A 19,809-nucleotide genomic window follows, 5' to 3' on the forward strand; every position below is an offset into this window, starting at 1 on the left:
CGCGCAGATGCAGCCAGGTCGTGGCAGGTGGGCCAACGCCAGCCCCAGGGGCCGGGAGCCTCCCCTCACGCCAGCTTGGCAGCACCCCCCAGAACCGGGGATCCGTGTGTCCGAGAGTGTCCCCGGGTCACACCCTCACAGAGGAGCAGCTGAGACACTGCCCCGACCCCGTGACTGACTCCAGGAGCTTAGCTCGGTCGCTCTGAATCTTAGCGTCCCAAATAGTAACACGAGGACACAGAATCCACTGAAGTACGTGCCAGCCGCAAATTCGCCGGGACTCAAGATAGCAAATACGATATAAATTTATTAAAATGTTCTCTTCATGCGGACCTTCCCAACCACGTTAATTTAAGCCACAAGCATAAACTTACAATTAGAGAAATGCAACGTGTCACGTGTACAGGGATGACTGTAAAATAAAACGATGTACACAAAACCCTGAAATGCTAGAAAAAGCTAGGTCTCTCACGCTACAAGCACTCCCTCTCTTTAGGAGATAATGGGAAAATCCCAGGATTTGAAATATGCAAAACGCCATGTTGATCTCAACCGGAAGAAATATGAATGGAATAAGAATTTTCTGGTTTTAAACTCCGGTGATGAACCGGCAGATTTAAAAAATCCTCTGGTTTTATGGGAGAGTCAATGCAGTCCAGTCCTCCATCTTTTGTGATAAAAATAACACCCATCGTGAACTGACATTGCGGCGATTGCTTCGGCAGGGCCACGTCCACCCGTTGCCGTGTCTCGGACACGCGCAATCCAGAAAGTGCGGCCGGAGGTGGGGACCCCACGTGGATGGAGTCCGCCTGCGGGGTCAGGGGAGCCAGTTCCCGCCACCGCGCAGCTGGATCACCAAGCACGCGGCACGCACACTTCGCCCCAAGGTCAGAGCGCGAAAGGCGGCAATGGTCACCAGCACCATTTCCTGGGAAGAAAACGGACGTCGAGGACAAGAACTCCGTGGGCCTGCTGCACGTGCGGCTGCAGAAGGACCCTGACGTCAGGTGCTCAGGGCGGTCCCGGCCCCCGGGGCGGAGTCACCCAGGGCAGGTACGTGATGTCAGGTACCTGACATGCTCAGGGCGTGCTTAGGGCGGTCCCGGCCCCTGGGGCGGAGTCACCCACGACAGCAATGACGTTTAATGGTAGTTTTAAGTCTTGTGGTCCTACTGATAAGCTAGCTTCTGCTGGAATTTAGTATCTATACTGTGTGCCCAGTAAATAGGTGTCGCACTGAATCTGACACATAAGTGTCACGTCCTGGCCACAGAGGCTCGGGGTTCGGCGACGTGTAAAACCCCGACTTGTTTCTTCTGTTGACCCACCGTGGACCGACTAGACCTTCCACTCCTGCCCTTCGGAATAAGCTTCAAGGGAATAATCGTCCTCGGCCAGGTGCGGCCTCCTTGGAAACGTCCAGTTCCACAGGCGCGGTGAGAGCTCCCCAGAGGTGTTCTGGATCCCATTCCAAAATCAGCTGTGACCTTTGTTAAAAATAGTCTTCTCGCTCTCCAGACACATGACGTATTCTCAGGCAAGATAGCTGTTATTTTTATGACCAGCTGAAGAATGCAGTGCTTCAGCCCTTCCGCAAACTAATGGGGCTGCACCCAACCTGCTCTGTGGCTGGGATACAGGAGTCTGATCTCAGGTTGCTGTTTCCCCCGGAACCGCCCCCCAAACCATCCAGCACAGGGACACGTGTTTCTTCACCAGAACGTCCACGATCTTGTAGGAGGAGAAGCAGGGAACCCGCAGAGAACACCGGAAGTGGGGCCGGCAGACACAGTGGTCACAGACCCAAGCCCCGTGTGCCCCCCACCCACTCTCCAGAGCGGGCGAGTTAAGGTCCGTCCTGTGGCCGTTCACAGCCCTCGTGAATCACTGGAAATTATAAACATAAACTGACAGGTCCGAACACACACTCATTTATCCTAGGAAGGAACTGATCACTTTCATCAAGGACTTAACCTTAGGCCAAGAATCTGACATTATGAATAAAGAATGTAATTTATTTTTCCTGGACAACTGAGCACAGAGACACTGAATGTTTTTATTATAAGTTGTCAGGGATTCTCTACAGATTATAAAGTCACTCTGAAGAAGGATAATTTTTTAAACAGTTCCAAACTCTTTGCTAACCCTCTGCTCCCCAGTCCCATGCCACCAAGTACTCAGAACAGGTAGGGGACAGAAGGGGACAGTAGGTTGAATGAGGGGTTAGTGCCTGGGCTGCAGGAAGATGGACCCCAACCTCCAACCTGACCCTCGATTCAAGGGAGGAACAGCGGAAGGAACTGTCCTCCACCCCCATCACAGTCGCCTCACCTGTCCTGGATGGCAGGGAGCATCCAGAACAGGGGCAGTGACCTGAGAAAGGTGGGGCACAGAGGGACACTTCCAGCGGAAGCCACAAGCACTTCCGTTCTCAGGGCCACGTGTATTTATGACTCACACAGGAGCCCAGCATCGCTTCCGTGTGGGGACACGTCGGGCTCTCCCAGGGAAGACATCACACTGGCAGCATCTGTATCTCCCAGAAAACGCCGATTCGAGAGAAGTGGCCAGTTTACTTCACTTCCAATCAAAGGTCATGAGGACCCAGGCAATTGTGAACGCAAGAGCCCGCGCTCTCCCAACAGCCCTCCCTGGACTGGGGAAAAGAAATGACCTGGGGTATTATCAAATGCACAGAAAAAACTTATTTTCAGCTACATGATTCCTTGAGTTTCTCTCTGTTTTTGTAGCTCCTGGGTGGGTGCATTCAAAGGACAGAGCAGTGAGATGTAGATTGTATATGCATAGATTTATATATTTCCAATTATGAGCCCACCAGAAGGAAAACAGGAAATTGGCTACAGTTTTAATATAGCACACTTAACACAGTATACTGTATATTAAATATATCGTGTGCAGTATACTACATATTAAATATATCGTGTGAAGCATACTATATATTAAATATATCATGTACAGTATACTGTATGTTAAACATATTGCATACAGTATGCTATATATTAAAATATCATTTACAGCATACTGTGTATTAAATATACCATATACAGTATGCTGTGTATTAAATGTATCACGCACAGTATAGCGCATATTAAAATACATCATGTACAGCATACTGTATATTAAATATACCACATAGGGTAGCCCTGTTTGAGTTAAACTGAAACAAAAGCAGCCAAAATTATTCTTCCTCATCTTTATTCGACATTTTATTGCCTCTAATCAGTACGTTTCTTGCCTTAAGAAAAGTTCATTTGTAAAAGACTGAAGCCAAAAGTGGCAGGAGCGCCTGTTTATGTCCCCAAATGCCAGGGACAGACCTGACACCAGGCACCAGAAAATGGCCGCTGCACATGGTTCTAGACAGAGACCTCCCGGCTGAGGTTTCCGCCAGCAGATGACCTCTCACACTATGTCCTTCCATTTCCAATGAGGTTGTGTCACGTTCCATCCCGTGGTGCGTGGGGCCATTTTCACATAAAGGTCCTTAAGGGAAACCCATCAGCAAAGAAATGGCAGAAGTCAGGGAGACAGTAAAGGGTTCCACCTGGAACCTGATGTCTGGGGACAGTTAATGGGGGAGGGACTCTTCCTCAGCAAACAGCCCGAAGGAAATAGGAAAGCGGCCTCACCCAGTTAGGCCTTCCCAGCGCGTCCACACGACGCCCGGTGGCGGCGCAGGGCACTTACATGTGCGCCGTGGCTGCTCCCGCGGACACAGACCACGTCCTGTTTCTGAATCGTGAGGACCTCTCTCGTCAGCTTCAGGCGGACGTCGCAGGGGCTTCCAGACCCTTCGTGGTGCAGCAGGGCGAGGCCGGTTCTGGTCTGAGGGGGCAGAGCGGAAACAGGCCAAGGGCATGAGCGCAGGGACGTGGGCGCCACAACAGGACCACGGCCCCTCGTCCACCAGCCCATGGGACACACCGGCACTGACCACACAGGGCAGCACATCTGCCTCCCATCTGACCAGGGCTCCGGTGACTGGCCTAACACACGGGAAGTCTAAGTTTTGAATAACCGTTGCTGAACAGTTTTTACAGGATTTAAGTAAATATGTTTTTAAAAGAAAATTGGCCAGGATTTTCTTCAAAATATTGAAGTATTATTAGTATTTTATTTAAAGCCATTGTTTCTGCCTTTAGAAAGGCTTTTCTATTTTAACCAAAGCTATTTAAGTGAAAACCATAACTTTAGAAAGATTCAGATAATACTTGGATGAAGATATGTTGTTGTAGGAAATGTTGAAAATAATCATTAAATGGACACCGACTTCATCGGAAGCACCAGGCGGGGCCTGTGCGCCAGGCTCCTCCAGGGTGGCCTCTGCTTCCGTGGGAGCCTGGGGACGAGGGGGGGGGCTTCCTTCTGACACCAGACAAAGCAGTCAGAAAACGGAAGCAGCGGTCAGGAGGGAATTTAAGTAAAAAAGATGGCCTGCCAGGCCTTGTCCGCAGAGGAGAAGGGGTAAGTCGGAAAGACGTCTCTGGATAAATGAGAGGGGGCCTCCTGGTGCGTGAAAATCGTGGTCGACCGGGTGCCCCCAGCCGGGCCCCGGCGGTCGGGTCTCAGGTGCGGAGCAGGCTGGCATTTCCGTCCTGTCGAGAGGCAGGGGCCGCGTGCAGGGCGCTTCCCGCACAGCCCTAGGCGGTCACCCCGCACGCCAGGAAGGAGGGCGGGGGAGGCAGGAGGATGACTGGCGAGGTGGCAGGCGCTGCACTCTCAGGCCAGGGCCACGTGGATGGGCCCGCGAGAGGGAGGCCCAGCGAGGTGTGAAGGATGACGCAGTGATGCCGGGGCAGCTCAAGGCCACTAAACGTGGCTGCCCGGGAACGACCGGGCGCCCACAGAGCACCAGTGCCCGCACCGGTCTCCCCTGAGACCACGCCTGAATCTGTGTGGGGTGCGGCCTGAGCCTCAGGGTTCTAGAAGCTTGCCAGATGCTTCTATTAACGGGAGAGGCAGGGGAGGAAGGGCTCAGAGCAAGGGGGACGGCGTCCGGAACGCTCCCTGGAAACGCAGACGCTTGGCCCACAGACCCTCCCACCCAAACAGAACCTGCGCTCCCCCCACCCCAGGTGACACCGGCGCGAAGGAAGCCGCGTCCTGCCGGGCTAGACTGCGCGACAGTACGGCCCACCGGTACTCCCGGCACAGCCGCGCTCACCCACGACCACGCCGACGCACTCGCGCAAGGCTGCCGTCCACACAAACAGCTGCGCATTGACGCCGAATCCACAGACGGCCCGTTTAAAACTCTGCTTGATTTAGAAAGTACACAAATAGCCGTAGGGGCATCTGCAAACCCGTCGGGCGTCTGGACGCGCTCGGCCTACACGCACCCTGTCTGCCAGCTGCCGCGGCCGGAGCCCACGTGGCTCCGTCACACGTGGCCGCCAGGCCGAGCGCTGCATGGAGGTGTCTACACAGGGCTGGCCCCCACACCCACGCTCCGGAACCCGGGAACCCGGGAACCCAGCCGTGGTTCTCTTCCTCTCCTGGCCTCAGCAGGTGGCTGAGAAGCAGGCACCAGAGTCGCCAAGCCTTTGCGGGTGAGCAGGACAACCCCGACCATCCCCAGAACCCTTCACTAGAGACGTGCCCACAGCCAGGAGCATCCCCTGGCCAGCTGTGGGTGCCACGTGGCATCAGGACCGTCTGCTCTCACTCTGCGGCCAGAGCAGCAGGGGCTCGAGCAACGTGTGTAACTTAAACACGTCCCTGTAGAAAGACACCTGTGTGACCTGCTGTCGGTCATGTGACTTTGGGTGCGTTATTGCACTTCTACGCAAGACTAGGTCTTCGTGGCCGCTGCGTGTGTTAATAATGACGACAACTTTATTCACTCTGATGGAGAATGACACTGTCCACTCTCAGACCAACACGGGAGCGCGGAGATGACACGCACACGAGATGACTCAAACACGGCAAAGCGCCACCTGATTTAGCAGGACCCGCTCTGAACCCTCTCTTGCCGGAATGTTCTTGCTGGACCTAACTTATTGTTCCTTCACTTACTCTTGGGAAGGTGCTGCCCGAGAGTGACCACGTCTGTGAAACCGTCAGGGGCCTGTGGACGTCGGACGAAGCCGCTTCCCACGTGCCTGGGCCGCTCCTGTGTTAACTCCGCTAATTACAACAGCCCCGTCCTCCCTTCCGTGGAGGCAAGATGCCCACTCTCAGCAGTACTGAGCTCAAACCTCTCGAAGTGCAGGGGATTCCCCCACACTATAAATTCCACAGCTTGTTCTCCTGGTATGAAGGTTCTAAAAATGCTGCTAAAATCTCTCACCCAACCACTGTTCCTTCTTCTTTCACATTTCCCAGAAGTGTGTTCTTTTATGGGACTTCACTTCGTACATTTAAGCCAAAAACGTCAGGGGGGAGAGCCATCACCAAAGCTCACAGGGTCACCGTGCGTCAGAGGCTGGGCAGTGCGATCTCACACGGGGCAACTTCTCTGGTTCCCTCCTAAGCGGCAGATGTGACGTCCACGTAAGGGAGCCCTGATCTGTCTGCATCGCTCCTGCGACAGTGTGACTGGATGTGACTGTACATGGCGGCCCCTCCCTCCTTCCCCCAGACACGTGGACGGAGAGCTGGGAAGGCATCAGCGCCTTCCTGGAGGTCCCCTCCCCTCCACCTGCCACAGGCCCTTGGCTTCTCCTCTGCTCCCTGCTGGCTCGTCGACGTTCTCCCACTCTCCACCCACAGTCGCCCAAGGGCCTCTATGCGGACACCCTGCCTGTCCCCTCATACCCACCTGGCCAATGCCTAACCCCCAATTCCTCCCTTGTCCACAGCCCTCCGAGAGGCGTCCTACCCAACGGCCTGACTGCGGGGCCGATGGCCTGCCCCCCGCTACCTGGTGGGCCAGATGCCGGAGGAACGCAGACCTCCCAGCGAAGCATCCTGACGCGGAGGGATCGATAAACCACCTTCTGGCCTTGGTGATGGACCTTACTTTTCTTCATCGTGACCAGCGCCTGCTGATTTAGGGCAGGATTTCAGTGAGAACACAGGTCAGTCTCACCGACGGGCCAGGCGAGTTGCAGGAAGCAGATGGGAAGACAGGGCAATGGCTTCCCACTTGCACGGGAGACGCTCAGGCGATTTTAACGCCCTTCTTGCACATCTTGGCGTGCGTGTGTGCTCAGCTTGCAATAAAGTCACGCAGTCTTCATGCAGGGATGGGCCTTTACGGTATCGCTTTTTCATTAACATTTATAAACCCTACACACGTTCGGTAAACTGGCCAAGTATGACTCAAAGAAGTCTTTCTTCAGGTTAATTATAAAACGTGCGTGCTTCTGTTCTGTTTAAGTACGTCTGTGACTAGGAACACCTCATGAGGGGAAGGCATCGGCAAGGGCACTGACGTCACTATGTATCATTATGTATTCTCCAAACCGACGGTGAAGCCCCACGGGGGGAGGGTTAGCAGATTGTCGTGTTGTGTTCCACTCGCTGCCCTCAGAACCACCAGCAGCACATACAGACAAGAAGCTTCCCGTTCAAGGGAAAAAAGAAATGGGACCAGCTGCAGATCAGAGGCAGGACACAGTATTTCAGGACCCTGTGAAATGCAGCAAAACGAGGAAAGATTCTGACCACCGATGCAGAACTCCTCACACTTGCGGGAAGACACATGTTTCTCTAAATGTGCATGCACATTCCTGAAGGGTAATAATTTAATGATGCTCTATTTAGAACGACAGACCTGAGGATCGTAGGCCAAAAACAATGCAGATTCAATACCGTCAAGATACGCTGCTGTTGCTGTGGGGTTTCAGAGAGAAAGCGGATGGCCATAATCTGGACGACAGGAGAGAGCCAGCCAGCCCGGCTCGGAAGGGGATGCGTGTTGAGGAGGAAAGCGACATGAGCGTAATTAGAATAAAGTCCATGACGAAATGTGTTAAAGTCAAGTGAAGCAGTGAGGGAGTCCACCGAATCCCACAGACGTGTGCAGGCAGGCAGGGGACGAAAACCACACGAGAGCTCACCAGCACATAACTGATGTCTGCGGAGCGGAGAATGGACCGAAGGAGCGGGAGCGACAGTCCTCCTAGTCACAGAGAAGTGTCCGGAAAACTCAAATCCATCCACCAGGAGGACATAGCTGGAACTGTGGGGACTCACTTGTCTTGGTCAACAATCAACCCCAAAGCACAGAAGGAAGCCATACAATTAGGGTTTTTGTCTTCTTATAATTTAGGGGAACTGGTATGTCTGCTGAAGAACCTTCACCTTGGCTAAAAACCCTGAAATGCTGAGTAGCTTTTTGTCTGTGCTGTAATGGGTATGTTTTATTTTCTCCATTAGGCTTTTCATGCTCAAACTGTGTCATTTTTGACAAGAAATAGGTTTAAAGTACAGGTTTCACGCCACTGCACACCCCCAGGCTGGCTGTCATCAGAACGTGGAAAGGACCGGTGTTGGTGAGGCTCAGCACATGAGGACCCCTACGCGCCTTTGGAAGAGCCTGGTGCTTCCTCCCGGTGATTAAACACGGAGTGCCCACACCAGCCGCCAAATCCACTCCCACATACAGACCCAGAGAGTCAAACACGTATCCGCACAAAAACGTGTCCCCAAGTGTCCACAGCAGTGTCCCTCAGAACAGGCAAAAACAACCCAAATGCCCACCAGGTGATGTGCGGCTACATACACGTGTCCTATCCCAAAGGTGGAATCACATTAACGACAGAAATGGAGTTCCGGCACACGGAGCGCCGTGGCCGAACCCTGACTGCTTCGCGAGAGAGAGCAATCAGCCACGGATAACACCACGACCCCGTGTCCACAGAAGGCCCAGGGAAGATCCACAGGGCACAGACTAGCGGATGCAGGGGTAGGGGCCGGGGGCGTGTGCAAGGACCAGTCGGGACACGGCGTTTCCTTCCGGGGGATAAAAATGTCTGGCACAGCTCCGCAAGAAGTGAACCACCGACCTGTATGCTTTGAGTGCAGGCCTTGCGGTCTGTGAACATCTCAACGAGCCCTTGTACACAAAATGTATTTCAGGTTTTCTGAGTAAGATGGCAAGTTTGATCTCAGCTCCAACCCACTGAGTTGACAGATAAGTTATTGGTGACATAACCCTACCAATGATTAAGAGAATGCACGGGGCGCCTGGGGACTCAGCTGGTTAAGCTCCCGACTCTTGATTTCGGCTCAGGTCATGGTCTCACGGGTCATGGGATGGAGTCTTGAGCTGGGCTCTGGGCTGACAGCTCAGAGCCTCTTTGGGGTTCTCTCTCTCCCTCTCTCTCTGCTCCTCGCCCATGCTCGCTCTCTCGCTCTCGCTCTCGCTCCCTCTCGCTCTCAAAACCAAAAACAGAAACCAAAAAACCTGAAGAAGAGAGAATGGAGGCGCTCGCACACCATAAACCACGTGAAACAGCTTGTACACGACAACGCCGAAAAATCACGTGGGTTCTGTGCAGCCATCGTCATGCTGTCTGGGAATGAAGGGGAGACCCTTAAAGGCAGCAGCTGTATATACAGGTTATTTTTGCACATTCTGTATTTACACGAAGTGTGGGCCGAGGCAGACACGACCAGAAGCCACGTGCCACGAGTCAGGGATGAGACGATGCGTGGCAGGCGCCCTGCGGGAACGCGCCAGGGTCCCACGTGTGGACAGGGTGCCGCCGGGCGGCTCTGGCTCAGGACGCCCTAGGTCGTGGCCCCCAGGCACGTGGGCTCCCTGCCTCGAGGAGCAGCACGCAGGGCTGTGCAGAACCCAAGGGCGGATGGCAGCATGACCAGGGTGGCGAGAGAAAGCTGTGCCCACCCGGCCACCAGCCGCTCCGACCTGGCCAGTTCTCGCTCGCCCGTGCCCACGGACCGGGAACGGCAGGCTTACCTGGCAGGCAGCCGGGTGACACCAGACAGCCGCACCCACACAGGGGTGCCTGGGACTCACAACAGCCTTTCCTGTACTGGTTCGCTGGTCTGCAGCGCATCAAAGCGAACCACCGTCCGTGTTTGCCTACCGCTGAGAAGTGGGAAACTTGGTGGGAAGAGCAGGGCTGAGTCAGTGTGTATTTTAAGAATATACAGTTGCTAACAATATAGGGATCAGCTGGAAAAATCAGAGGAAAGTTACGCCAAATAAAATTACTGTAGGAAACAAGAGACAGTTTATTAAATTTTCAGTTCGATGTCTGCAGCGCCACTTGAGGAGACAATAGCGTCTATAAGCCAAAGTAGAGAAGACAATGAAATAACCCGATGGAGAAACAATGCCAAGTTGGAGCCACAGCGGGCAGCGGCCTGCATCTGCACCACAGGTGACAATTTTCGGTAAAAATTAAATCGTCAAAACTCAAGCAGACTTGGAGACAACGAACAGACTCACAATTTTGTCAACACCATCTTTATAAATGACCCAAAGCTCAGATGGTTATGAGCACATCCTTTGAAACTTTCAAGGAAAGAAATCCTATGTTATGTGAAGTATTCCCAAGTATAGTAAAGAGGGAATTACTCCCACCACATCCGACAGAAAAATTAAAAAACCTGACAAAGAAAAAGAACAAAAATAAATGAAGAACAAAGTCTCACTTTGGATTAAAAATGGACCGTCTTCGGCACTCTGATAATAGAATTCAAGAACAGAACAAAAGAATAATATTGCAACTACACAGAAATAGTTACATGTCCACAAAATAATATCCTAATGATCGTAATAACAAATCACCTAAGTAAACCAGAAGGAAACATCTTATGATCTTGTTAACAGATATCAGAAAGTTATTATAAAACACTTCAATTATCATCACTACCATCTAACGTTCTGAAAAAACAGAGCTAAATTAGTAAGGCAGTAAATAGAAATATGGTGTTTAATGACTGGAAAAGGAGAAGAAAAAATTATCATTATTGTCAGACAGTGCAATTGTTTATCTTGCAAAAAAACAGATCTCCCACACACAGAAGGTAAACAGTTGTTTCAAGTTTAGAGATAGATTTTTTTTTTTAATTTTTTTTTTCAACGTTTATTTATTTTTGGGACAGAGAGAGACAGAGCATGAATGGGGGAGGGGCAGAGAGAGAGGGAGACACAGAATCGGAAACAGGCTCCAGGCTCTGAGCCATCAGCCCAGAGCCTGACGTGGGGCTCGAACTCGCGGACCGTGAGATCGTGACCTGGCTGAAGTCGGACACTTAACCGACTGCGCCACCCAGGCGCCCCAGTTGTTTCAAGTTTAAAAGCTCTTCACGTGAAATCTGCAGCCAATAAAATAAAGACAAGAAATAACCTGAAGACACACAAAAATATACAAAAAAAGTTGAAAAGGACACGGATGTATAAGCTAGGGAAATCTGAACTCAAAGGGGATCAATCCAATTTAAACCAATTTATGAAAAAAAAAACCCAGATTTTCCAGCAACAATAAAAACATAACAAAACACTGATAAAAGGAACAATAAATCAAGAAGATACAACAACCAAGACCACACACATACGCGGCAAATATTTAAGATAAAAAAAACACCAATAACCAAATATTGCAGATAAACAAAATTAAAGCGGCAGCTGGAGATTTGGGCACACCTGTCTGCCCATCTGCCGTTAGAATAAAAGGAAAATAGGCAAAGGTACAGAAGATGGGAAACATGATTATGAATCTGAAAGAAACAGCCATGAATTTAAAAAGTTCTTGTTTTAGGGGCACCTGGGTGGCTCAGTCAGTTGAGCATCCAACTTCGGCTCAGGTCACAATCTCACGGTTTGTGAGTTCGAGCCCTGTGAGTTCGCCCCCGTGAGTTCGAGCCCCGAGTTCGTGCTGACAGCTCAGAGCCTGGAGCCTGCTTTGGATTCTGTGTCTCCCTCTCTCTCTGCCCCAACCCCACTCATACTCTGTCTCTCTCTGTCTTAAAAATAAATAAAGCATTAAAATAATAGTAATAATAATAAATAATAATAATAATAATAATAATAATAATAATAATAAAAAGTTCTCGTTTTAGGAGCTCCTGGCCGGCTCAGTCAGTGGAGCGTGTGACTCGATCTCGGGGCCATGAGTTCGAGTCCCACACTGGGTGTAGAGTTTACTTTAAAAAATAAAACCAAACAAAACTCACTTCAGAGTCCCCCATGGAGCACAGCCCCAAAGCAACCACAGAGCATCACGGTCAGTCAGAATGTAGTCTCTGATCATAACACCAACTTACGGACAGACATCAGGACACAACACCAACTGACAGAGAAAAGAACACAGTAGGCTATGAACTGAATGAAAATAAAGATATTACTTCAAAACTTTCATGAATTTGCTTAATATACCCAACAGATAGGTGAAAACAATAAAACCAGAAGTTTAGGTGAGGATATGAAGAAACTAGAGACACTCTTGTACATGCAGGGCGCCCAGACTGGAGCGCACCCCTGCCACGGGCTCCTGAGTTACGCAGTAAAGGCGCGTGGACGAATCCCACCCCAGCAACCCTGCCCTGGAGCACATGACCAGAGACGCTCCATGCAGGTCCACAGATAAAGTATAACAGGACTCAGTCCCAAAGAAACGTTTCTGGAATGGCCAACTAAGAACATCTGAAAATCCACACGTCCAAAAAGGCCGGACAATATTGGCAAATATCACCCGGTACAACAATTCACAATGAACAAAATTAACCAAAGGTCAAGGGGAGAAGGAAGGTCAAGGGCAGAAGAGGGTCAAGGATAAAAGTCAAGGGCAGAAGGGGGTCCACGATAAAAGGTCAAGAGCAGAGGGAGAGTCAAGGGAAGGAGGAGGTCAGGGCAGAGGGGGGTCAAGGATAAAAAGTCAAGGGCAGAAGGAGGGTCAAGAGAAGGAGGTCAAGGGAAGGAGAGGTCAGGGCAGAAGGGGGTCAAGGATAAAAAGGTCAAGGCAGAGAAGGCTGCTGCATTCCCCGGGTGAGTAAGGATGGGGAGATGTGGGTGGAATCCAGATGCCCCCAAAGGCAGAGTCGGCAGGCCGTCCTGACAGATGGGTGTTGGGGGGGGGGGTGGCACTCAGGGGCCAGGACTCCAGGGGGAGGAAGTGAGAGGACACACGAAGGGCCAACAACGACCATTCTCTCAGAAACACAGAGTTTCTCTCACTCATTTTCCTGGAAGTTTCATTTATTTGTACTTTTGGATGTTGGCAAACACCCATCTACGATTTGCTAAACCTGCTTCCAGAGGGGACGTCCGTGTGCTGTGACCCCGTGACCCCTAGTGACTTGTCCGCGCATCACACAGCCGGTGCGGAACCAACACCGAGGACACCGAGGGCACCTGAAATCGGGAGGAGGAGGAGGAGTAGTTTCCTGCCCTGCATTTTATTCGGAATCCAGGTTTAGTGCTTGGAGAGTAACACCACCAGAGAGTCTGATTAATAACCCTGAAATTCCATAAAACAACGCTAGAGCGGTTTCCAATTAAAAGCCGTGTGTCCGCATCTGGTGCTGAACACTGCAAAGGACTTTCAAAAATTAACTGTCCAGTAATGACTGATAGCTGTTTGCTTTTCCAGACATTGATTAACAATTCATATTCAAATGATGTATTGCTTTTGGGCTGGTTTTAAAGGATGTATCCTAAATTCTGTAAATATGCAGCAAAAGGAAGTCAAGTGACACATCTATTTGTCGTGCTGACTTGGAAGCAGAACTTCTGGGTTTGTGACCGAGTCCAGCAAATCGATGCTCTCGTGGGACCCAAACGTTCGAATCTCTCCAACGGAGTCAGTCTGTCCCAGGGTCTCACGTGAATGAACGATGCTGCCCATGGTGTCACAGGCAGACCCGTCCTCGGAGTTCCGGGAAAACCCCACGGCACGCGGCCCTCCCAGGGCGCCCGCCCAGCGCAGCCCTGCCCGCACCTGACCTGCGGCCCGCCTCGTGGTCAGCTCTCAGTCTCCAGGCACCACAAGTCCCCATGGTTACTCGGAGCCGGGACGACCACTGTCCTGCCCGGACCCCGTCCCAGTACCAGTAGGTCCCTCCTGCCCCGAAGTGAAAACCCGAGTCGACCCCCTGTGATCTCCTCCCAGTTTATTAAACAGACTCCACGAGATTCCCGTCAATGATGCGACAGACGTGCAGTCTGACACTGGGTGAGATGAGGGGGGGTGTTTTATAGTCTGAGTCTTCATACTAATTATTTAATCCATTTGGAATGCATGTAGCGGGTCATGAATATTTTTTCAAAATAACTAACAGATTACATCAATGCCGTCTACTTCACACTCCCACAGCCTTGCTGTCAGCGCTGGACTCCGTTCGGACCGGCTGCGCCGCGTGGATCCGCGTCACTGGTCTCGCGCCCACGCCGTGCCGTTCCGACGACCACGGCGCTGACGGTACACTGACACTTGGAGGAGGGAGGTCAGCGTCCTTTCCCTGTTCTGGTTTTCCCTTCACTCCCACCTACTCGTTTTTGCAGCTAAACTTCAGAATCCATTTATTTTATTTAAAAATACTCTAGGCGTCTTGATTGGTGTTCTACTGAGACCACGGATTCATTTGTAGAGAAAATACAAATTTACTCTCCCGTATCACTTCCTGGTGTAACCTTATTCGGTCAAGTCACGTATTTATTTATTTATTTATTTATTTATTTATTTATTTATTTATTTATTTTTAATGTTGGTTTATTTTTGACAGAGAGGGACAGAGCCTGAGTGGGGGAGGGGCAGAGAGAGATGGAGACACAGAATTCGAAACAGGCTCCAGGCTCTGAGCCGTCAGCCCAGAGCCCGACGCGGGGCTCGAACTCACGGACCGCGAGATCGTGACCTGAGCCGAAGTCGGACACTTAACCTACTGAGCCACCCAGGCACCCCAGTCACATATTTACTTAATAAAGAATCTTTCAGTTTGCTTCACACTGATCGTCACTTCACTTGGAATTTTCCAAATAGATGTTCTCTTCGACTCTACTTTCTAAGTAAATCTGGGATCATCAAACTGGCCCACAGATCAGATGTGGCCTGGCCCACGCACGCCCACGCCTTCGCTTTCCTGACAAGGGCAGACGCGGTCGCCAAGACAGAGCCCACACAGGGGCCTCTACTGAAATAGGTTTTGCGGGTGTGACACGTATACTGCTTTGCCCACATCTCCAGCTATTCTAGTAAGTTCCCTCATACTACCAGCCTAGACTTTCGAGTGCGTTTTCTCCCCTGTGGTCACAGGGCAAGAGGCCACGGAGCCCAGCACAGCCACACTTCCACACACAGATGTGAGCGAGGACTAGCTCTCTTGCAAACTGCTAAGGGCCGAACGCACTCATCCGACAACGCGGTCTACCTAAAGCTGACGGAATACCCACAGGGTGGCGGTCCTGGCAGATGGGGTCGTCACTGGGGCCACAGCCAGTCAACCTGTTCTTCCAGACTGACCCTCTGCTCCAAGGGGGCCAGGAGGGCAGAGAAGTGAGGCAAGCCAGTGCAGGAACACTCAGACTTCTGCTGTCAACACTCAACACGGCAATCTACCACCTACCTCGTGAATTAGGTTACGTCCTCATCTTTTAATAAGACGCTGCATTTGACAGAAAGATTAAAGCCTTTTTATCTCTGCCATTCAAAACAAAGACTCAACACCATCTATTTGCACATTCTGAGCACAGAGAGTTGTTTTAAAAACAGGTTTCCCAACACCCAGACTCCAATACAGCGTGCCTGAACGGTTCAACCCAATTTTATGGACACTAACCTCCCGCTGCGTCGGAGGAGGAAAACACCCAGGACCTTAACCATCCACTCCCACCGGGGGTTACTTTCCACACGAGGAAAGTCACCATCCAGGCCAGGCTCTGAGGCTGTAACTCACTCCCCTCCACTTCCACCAGGATAAATCCTGTGGATCCAGCCCAATTCCCAGCTGAACAAAGTCCAGGGGCCACCACTAAACAAAGCCTACTTGAGTTGTTACTGAGAGCAGCCTCAAGATGAAGTCAAAAAGGATTCACTTCAACCCACAACCACAGGGTACGGAATCCTCTTTCTTCAGTGCCCTCCCAGGTGCTCGTGAGCTTGAACCTGCCGATGACTCACCTGTGGCCCCACGCGCTCCTGACCGCCGGCTGCATCCGGGATCCCAGATCTGGCCCCTCCGCTCCTCCTCCTTCTCCGGTCTCTTCTCTTCCTGAAGTAAATCTTAACTCGTCATGTTCCTTCCCTCAAGGTCTACAGACGTATCTCCACCGCCAAGACGGCGCTCTCACCTCTAACCCCAGAGACCCAGCCAGCCGAAGAGGTCCTCCCAGGTGGAGCTGCGCCATTCTCTTCCTCGGACGGTGGCGTGCGGAAGCCTTACGTGGTCCTCGCACACCGGGAATATGGCCTGTCACACAGGCACGCATCACGTGTTTACAAACATGCTCGAGTGTGTCACGTGCACAGGCCCGTGACGGCTTCCCAGGCCGAGGACAGCCTGTTCCTCTGAAGCCTTCCCTCCAGAGCCCACAGCCTGCGGGCACACACGCTTCTGCCCTTCGGGCAGGTCGCCGGTAGCTTAGTTTGACCCCCACTTCTGGAAGAACGAGCCATCATGATTAAATCAGACCATCGCGGAGGTAAGTCCCCATCGTCCCTGTCTGAGGGCTTGGTGACGTGTGTATTTCCCCGAGTCAGTGGGTACCTGGGATTCGTCCGACACCAGAACTGCTGCTGGAAAAACACCACCAACTACCTACTTGGTCCGGCTCCACGGTGTTTCTCTGACATCCCCACCGAACTGACTGGTTGCTCTGGCACTCATTCCGTTCACGTGAAACATCAGAACCGAGAAAGAAAATCAAATGTGTGTTCCTCACTTTAAGTAAAGCAATAACACTTCCCGAATTAAAGTCATCACAATTCCTGATTTGAAAGGCAGATAATGTAAGTTAACACGACATCATGAAAAACAGCCGTCTTTCTTTTAAAGACAATGTTATATTTAAGAGCCTTTTCTGTATTTAGAAGCAAGCACTTGACAGTGAATTTCTATACAGTTTTCTTAATATCTTTGGGTAAATTTATATGAAACAATTCAGCTAATCTTCAAGCCTACATTCATCCCACCTCTCCTGGCACTGAACTTGAGAAATGCAGGTCAATTTCTCCCTTAACTCTCCATGAAGTTTTCAAATAGCTCAGTATCCCCATTTCGGTGTCTATCACGGGTATGTCATCCTGTTCATTCACTTTTCAAAATAAAACCCAATACCCCAGTGTATTAACTACAACACTCAGCCTTGGACTTTTCCTTCATATAAAATCATGTTTCTTACTAGAGAACTCTAACAAAAAATATGGACGGCAATAAGATGTAAAACAAGAAATGAACACAGGTTTTATTCTGCAAAGGATGATTCAAGACCTCAGTGCAAATGCAGCATCCATGCCAAAATCATTCCACTGTGGTTCCCAATTCCCTAGGCTAAAATCATCATTATATAAATGCAGAAGAAAGGCACACGGATGTGCCCGAACTCCCCATGTTCTAGAAATGACTGTCCCAACCACTCCCAACACCCTGAAAGGTTGTTTTGTGTGATATAAATAAAACTCCTATGCAGACAATACACAATGAAAAAAATCCTATGGTCAGAAATCAAAGAAATTTACTAGTTAAGTATGACTGTGTGTCAGCAAATCATAATTTTGAATTACAGAAATGGTCTTTGTTTAATTTATTATCATTTAGTATTAAAGCCAGTGATTTAGTAGAGTTTGGAAGAGAAGCTTTTGGATACTTTTAAGTTGGACAAATTGCTACCTAAAGCAAATCAAAGTTCTAACGGAAAGTCCTGCAATCACTTCACTCCACTTGAGTATCCTTAATGGTTATAAGGTTATGTTAATAAACAGTTGTTTAATCAATCTTCTGGAGGTAATACTATAATGAAATATCCTATTTCTTAATTGTACACTAAATATAATAATCAATTCTGAAATATGTACGTTGATTTGGTGGCCTACAGCAGACTTTTCACATGTGAGAGAACACAGTCAAAGAACAAAATGACAGCTTCCTTGGGGACGTCATTTTAGAGACGCCCTGGAAAGCAGACTGACTCCCACCACCTCTGTGGTCCACGCTCCCACACACGGGCCTCACATAGTAGTTGATCCCTGGTATCTAAGTGAGCTGAAGTGAATTGGCCATCAGACTCCTCAGTTGGTACTTTGCATAAGGACGTTCATAATCAGAGCCCTATTTGGTCAACATATAGTTAAATAAGAGTATCACAGCAATACTACTATAAAGGGAAAATAATTTGCACAATTAAGTTGGAGAAATAATTTCAGGTTCCCACTGGAAAACTGTAGCTTTTTAAATTTAAACTGCTAGGGGCGCCTGGGTGGCGCAGTCGGTTAAGCGTCCGACTTCAGCCAGGTCACGATCTCGCGGTCCGTGAGTTCGAGCCCCACGTCAGGCTCTGGGCTGATGGCTCAGAGCCTGGAGCCTGTTTCCGATTCTGTGTCTCCCTCTCTCTCTGCCCCTCGCCCGTTCATGCTCTGTCTCTCTCTGTCCCAAAAATAAATAAACGTTGAAAAAAAAAATTTTTTTTAAAAAAGAAGAACATATTATGAGAGAGAAGCACAGAAGAGAAAAAATATACGTTTAGCTTTTTCCCCCCCAAATAAAAATCTAAATATAAATGAGAAGGTAACCGAAGTGACCACAGGAGGCAGGAAGCGTCAGGACCCAGGTAGATAATAGGGGCAAAGCAAGGATTCTCTGAGTTCTTTTTATCTGCGTTTAATTGCACACATTGTAAGTTTTTACATGTTCAAAAACTGAATTAAGTCAAAAGAAAAATATGAAAACCCCAAAATTAGAAACTAATGTAAATATTCAAGCTAATTGTATGTTAAATTGATAACATGCCCACAAACAGAAAATAACCATTTCAAAAGGACTGTGCACATGGCACGGGTGTGTTCATTCCTCACTGACGATGTCCTAGACGACGTCCTAAAGAGGAGTAATCAATAAACCTTCAGTCAATCATTCTGGTGCTGAGAGTTTGATATTACCACTTGGAGAGTGTTCAATGTACACACAGGACTAGTAAACAAGCAAGGGTGGTAAGATTAGTAGGAGCCGAGATTTTCATTGAAGAAGTAAGAAAAGAAAAATCAAATCTAGGTGAAAATCTTATACTGTGAAATTTGAAAGTCTCGACAATTTAAAAATACTTTTTCTTGCTCTGTCCAGCGAACAGTCCTGGAAGCTTTGGTTTCTAAATATTCAATTAAACTCAACAAAAAGAGCGGCCCCCACTGCTTGCGAGGCAGGAGACCACATTACTGGGTTCAGCAGCGGTTACAGGGTGACTACAGGGTGATCATTTAACGTCAGAACAGGCCGCGAAGACGGGACAAACACCAAGGAGACAGGCAGGCGGCCCGCTCCGGGCACATGGCGTCTCACACCCAAGGCCGGGGTGACCATAACCGATGGCTCACACTGGGTAAATACGCGGCCTGGGAATATAATGCCGCTCGGCCAAGTAAGGAGAAAGACTCTGAAAGGCAGCAGGCAAAGCCGTTCTGACGGGGCCCCGGCTCCAGCGCGGAAGGCCCAGGGCGCTGGACACTGGGAGGCACTGACCTTGTGTTTCTGAGAGCACCGCAGCACGTCTCAGCGGATGAGGGAAGGCTGTCTTCACACAAGGCCACTAAGAAATGCATCAGCGAGTCGCCACTTGGCCAGACTTCTAGGTTGACGGACTCAGAAGGGTCACCACCGAGTGCTAACGCCATCGGGCTAAAAACTGCTGCTAAACAGCATATTTATGGTGCCAGCTGCTTA

General features: G+C 50.0%; 1 protein-coding gene across 6 annotated transcripts in view; it reads right to left on the reverse strand.

Moving 5' to 3' along the window:
• The window catches only part of SNTG2 (syntrophin gamma 2), a 177,030-nt gene that overhangs the window by 123,888 nt on the left and 33,333 nt on the right, over positions 1 to 19,809 (reverse strand). For 2 of the 6 annotated variants that reach the window (XM_045055050.1, XM_045055051.1), the window contains exon 1: positions 3,712 to 3,731. Coding sequence is in view for 3 of the 6 variants with exons in the window: in XM_003984546.6 (XP_003984595.3) it covers positions 3,712 to 3,975 (264 nt within the window). In the remaining 3 variants the exon portion in view is untranslated. Of the gene's footprint in view, positions 1 to 3,711; positions 9,221 to 19,809 lie in introns of those variants that run through there. The other 4 variants (XM_023252165.2, XM_003984546.6, XM_045055048.1 and 1 more) reach the window with 4 other exon arrangements.

The sequence above is a fragment of the Felis catus genome, chromosome A3, assembly GCF_018350175.1.
Source record: "Felis catus isolate Fca126 chromosome A3, F.catus_Fca126_mat1.0, whole genome shotgun sequence".
Lineage (NCBI taxonomy): Eukaryota > Metazoa > Chordata > Mammalia > Carnivora > Felidae > Felis > Felis catus.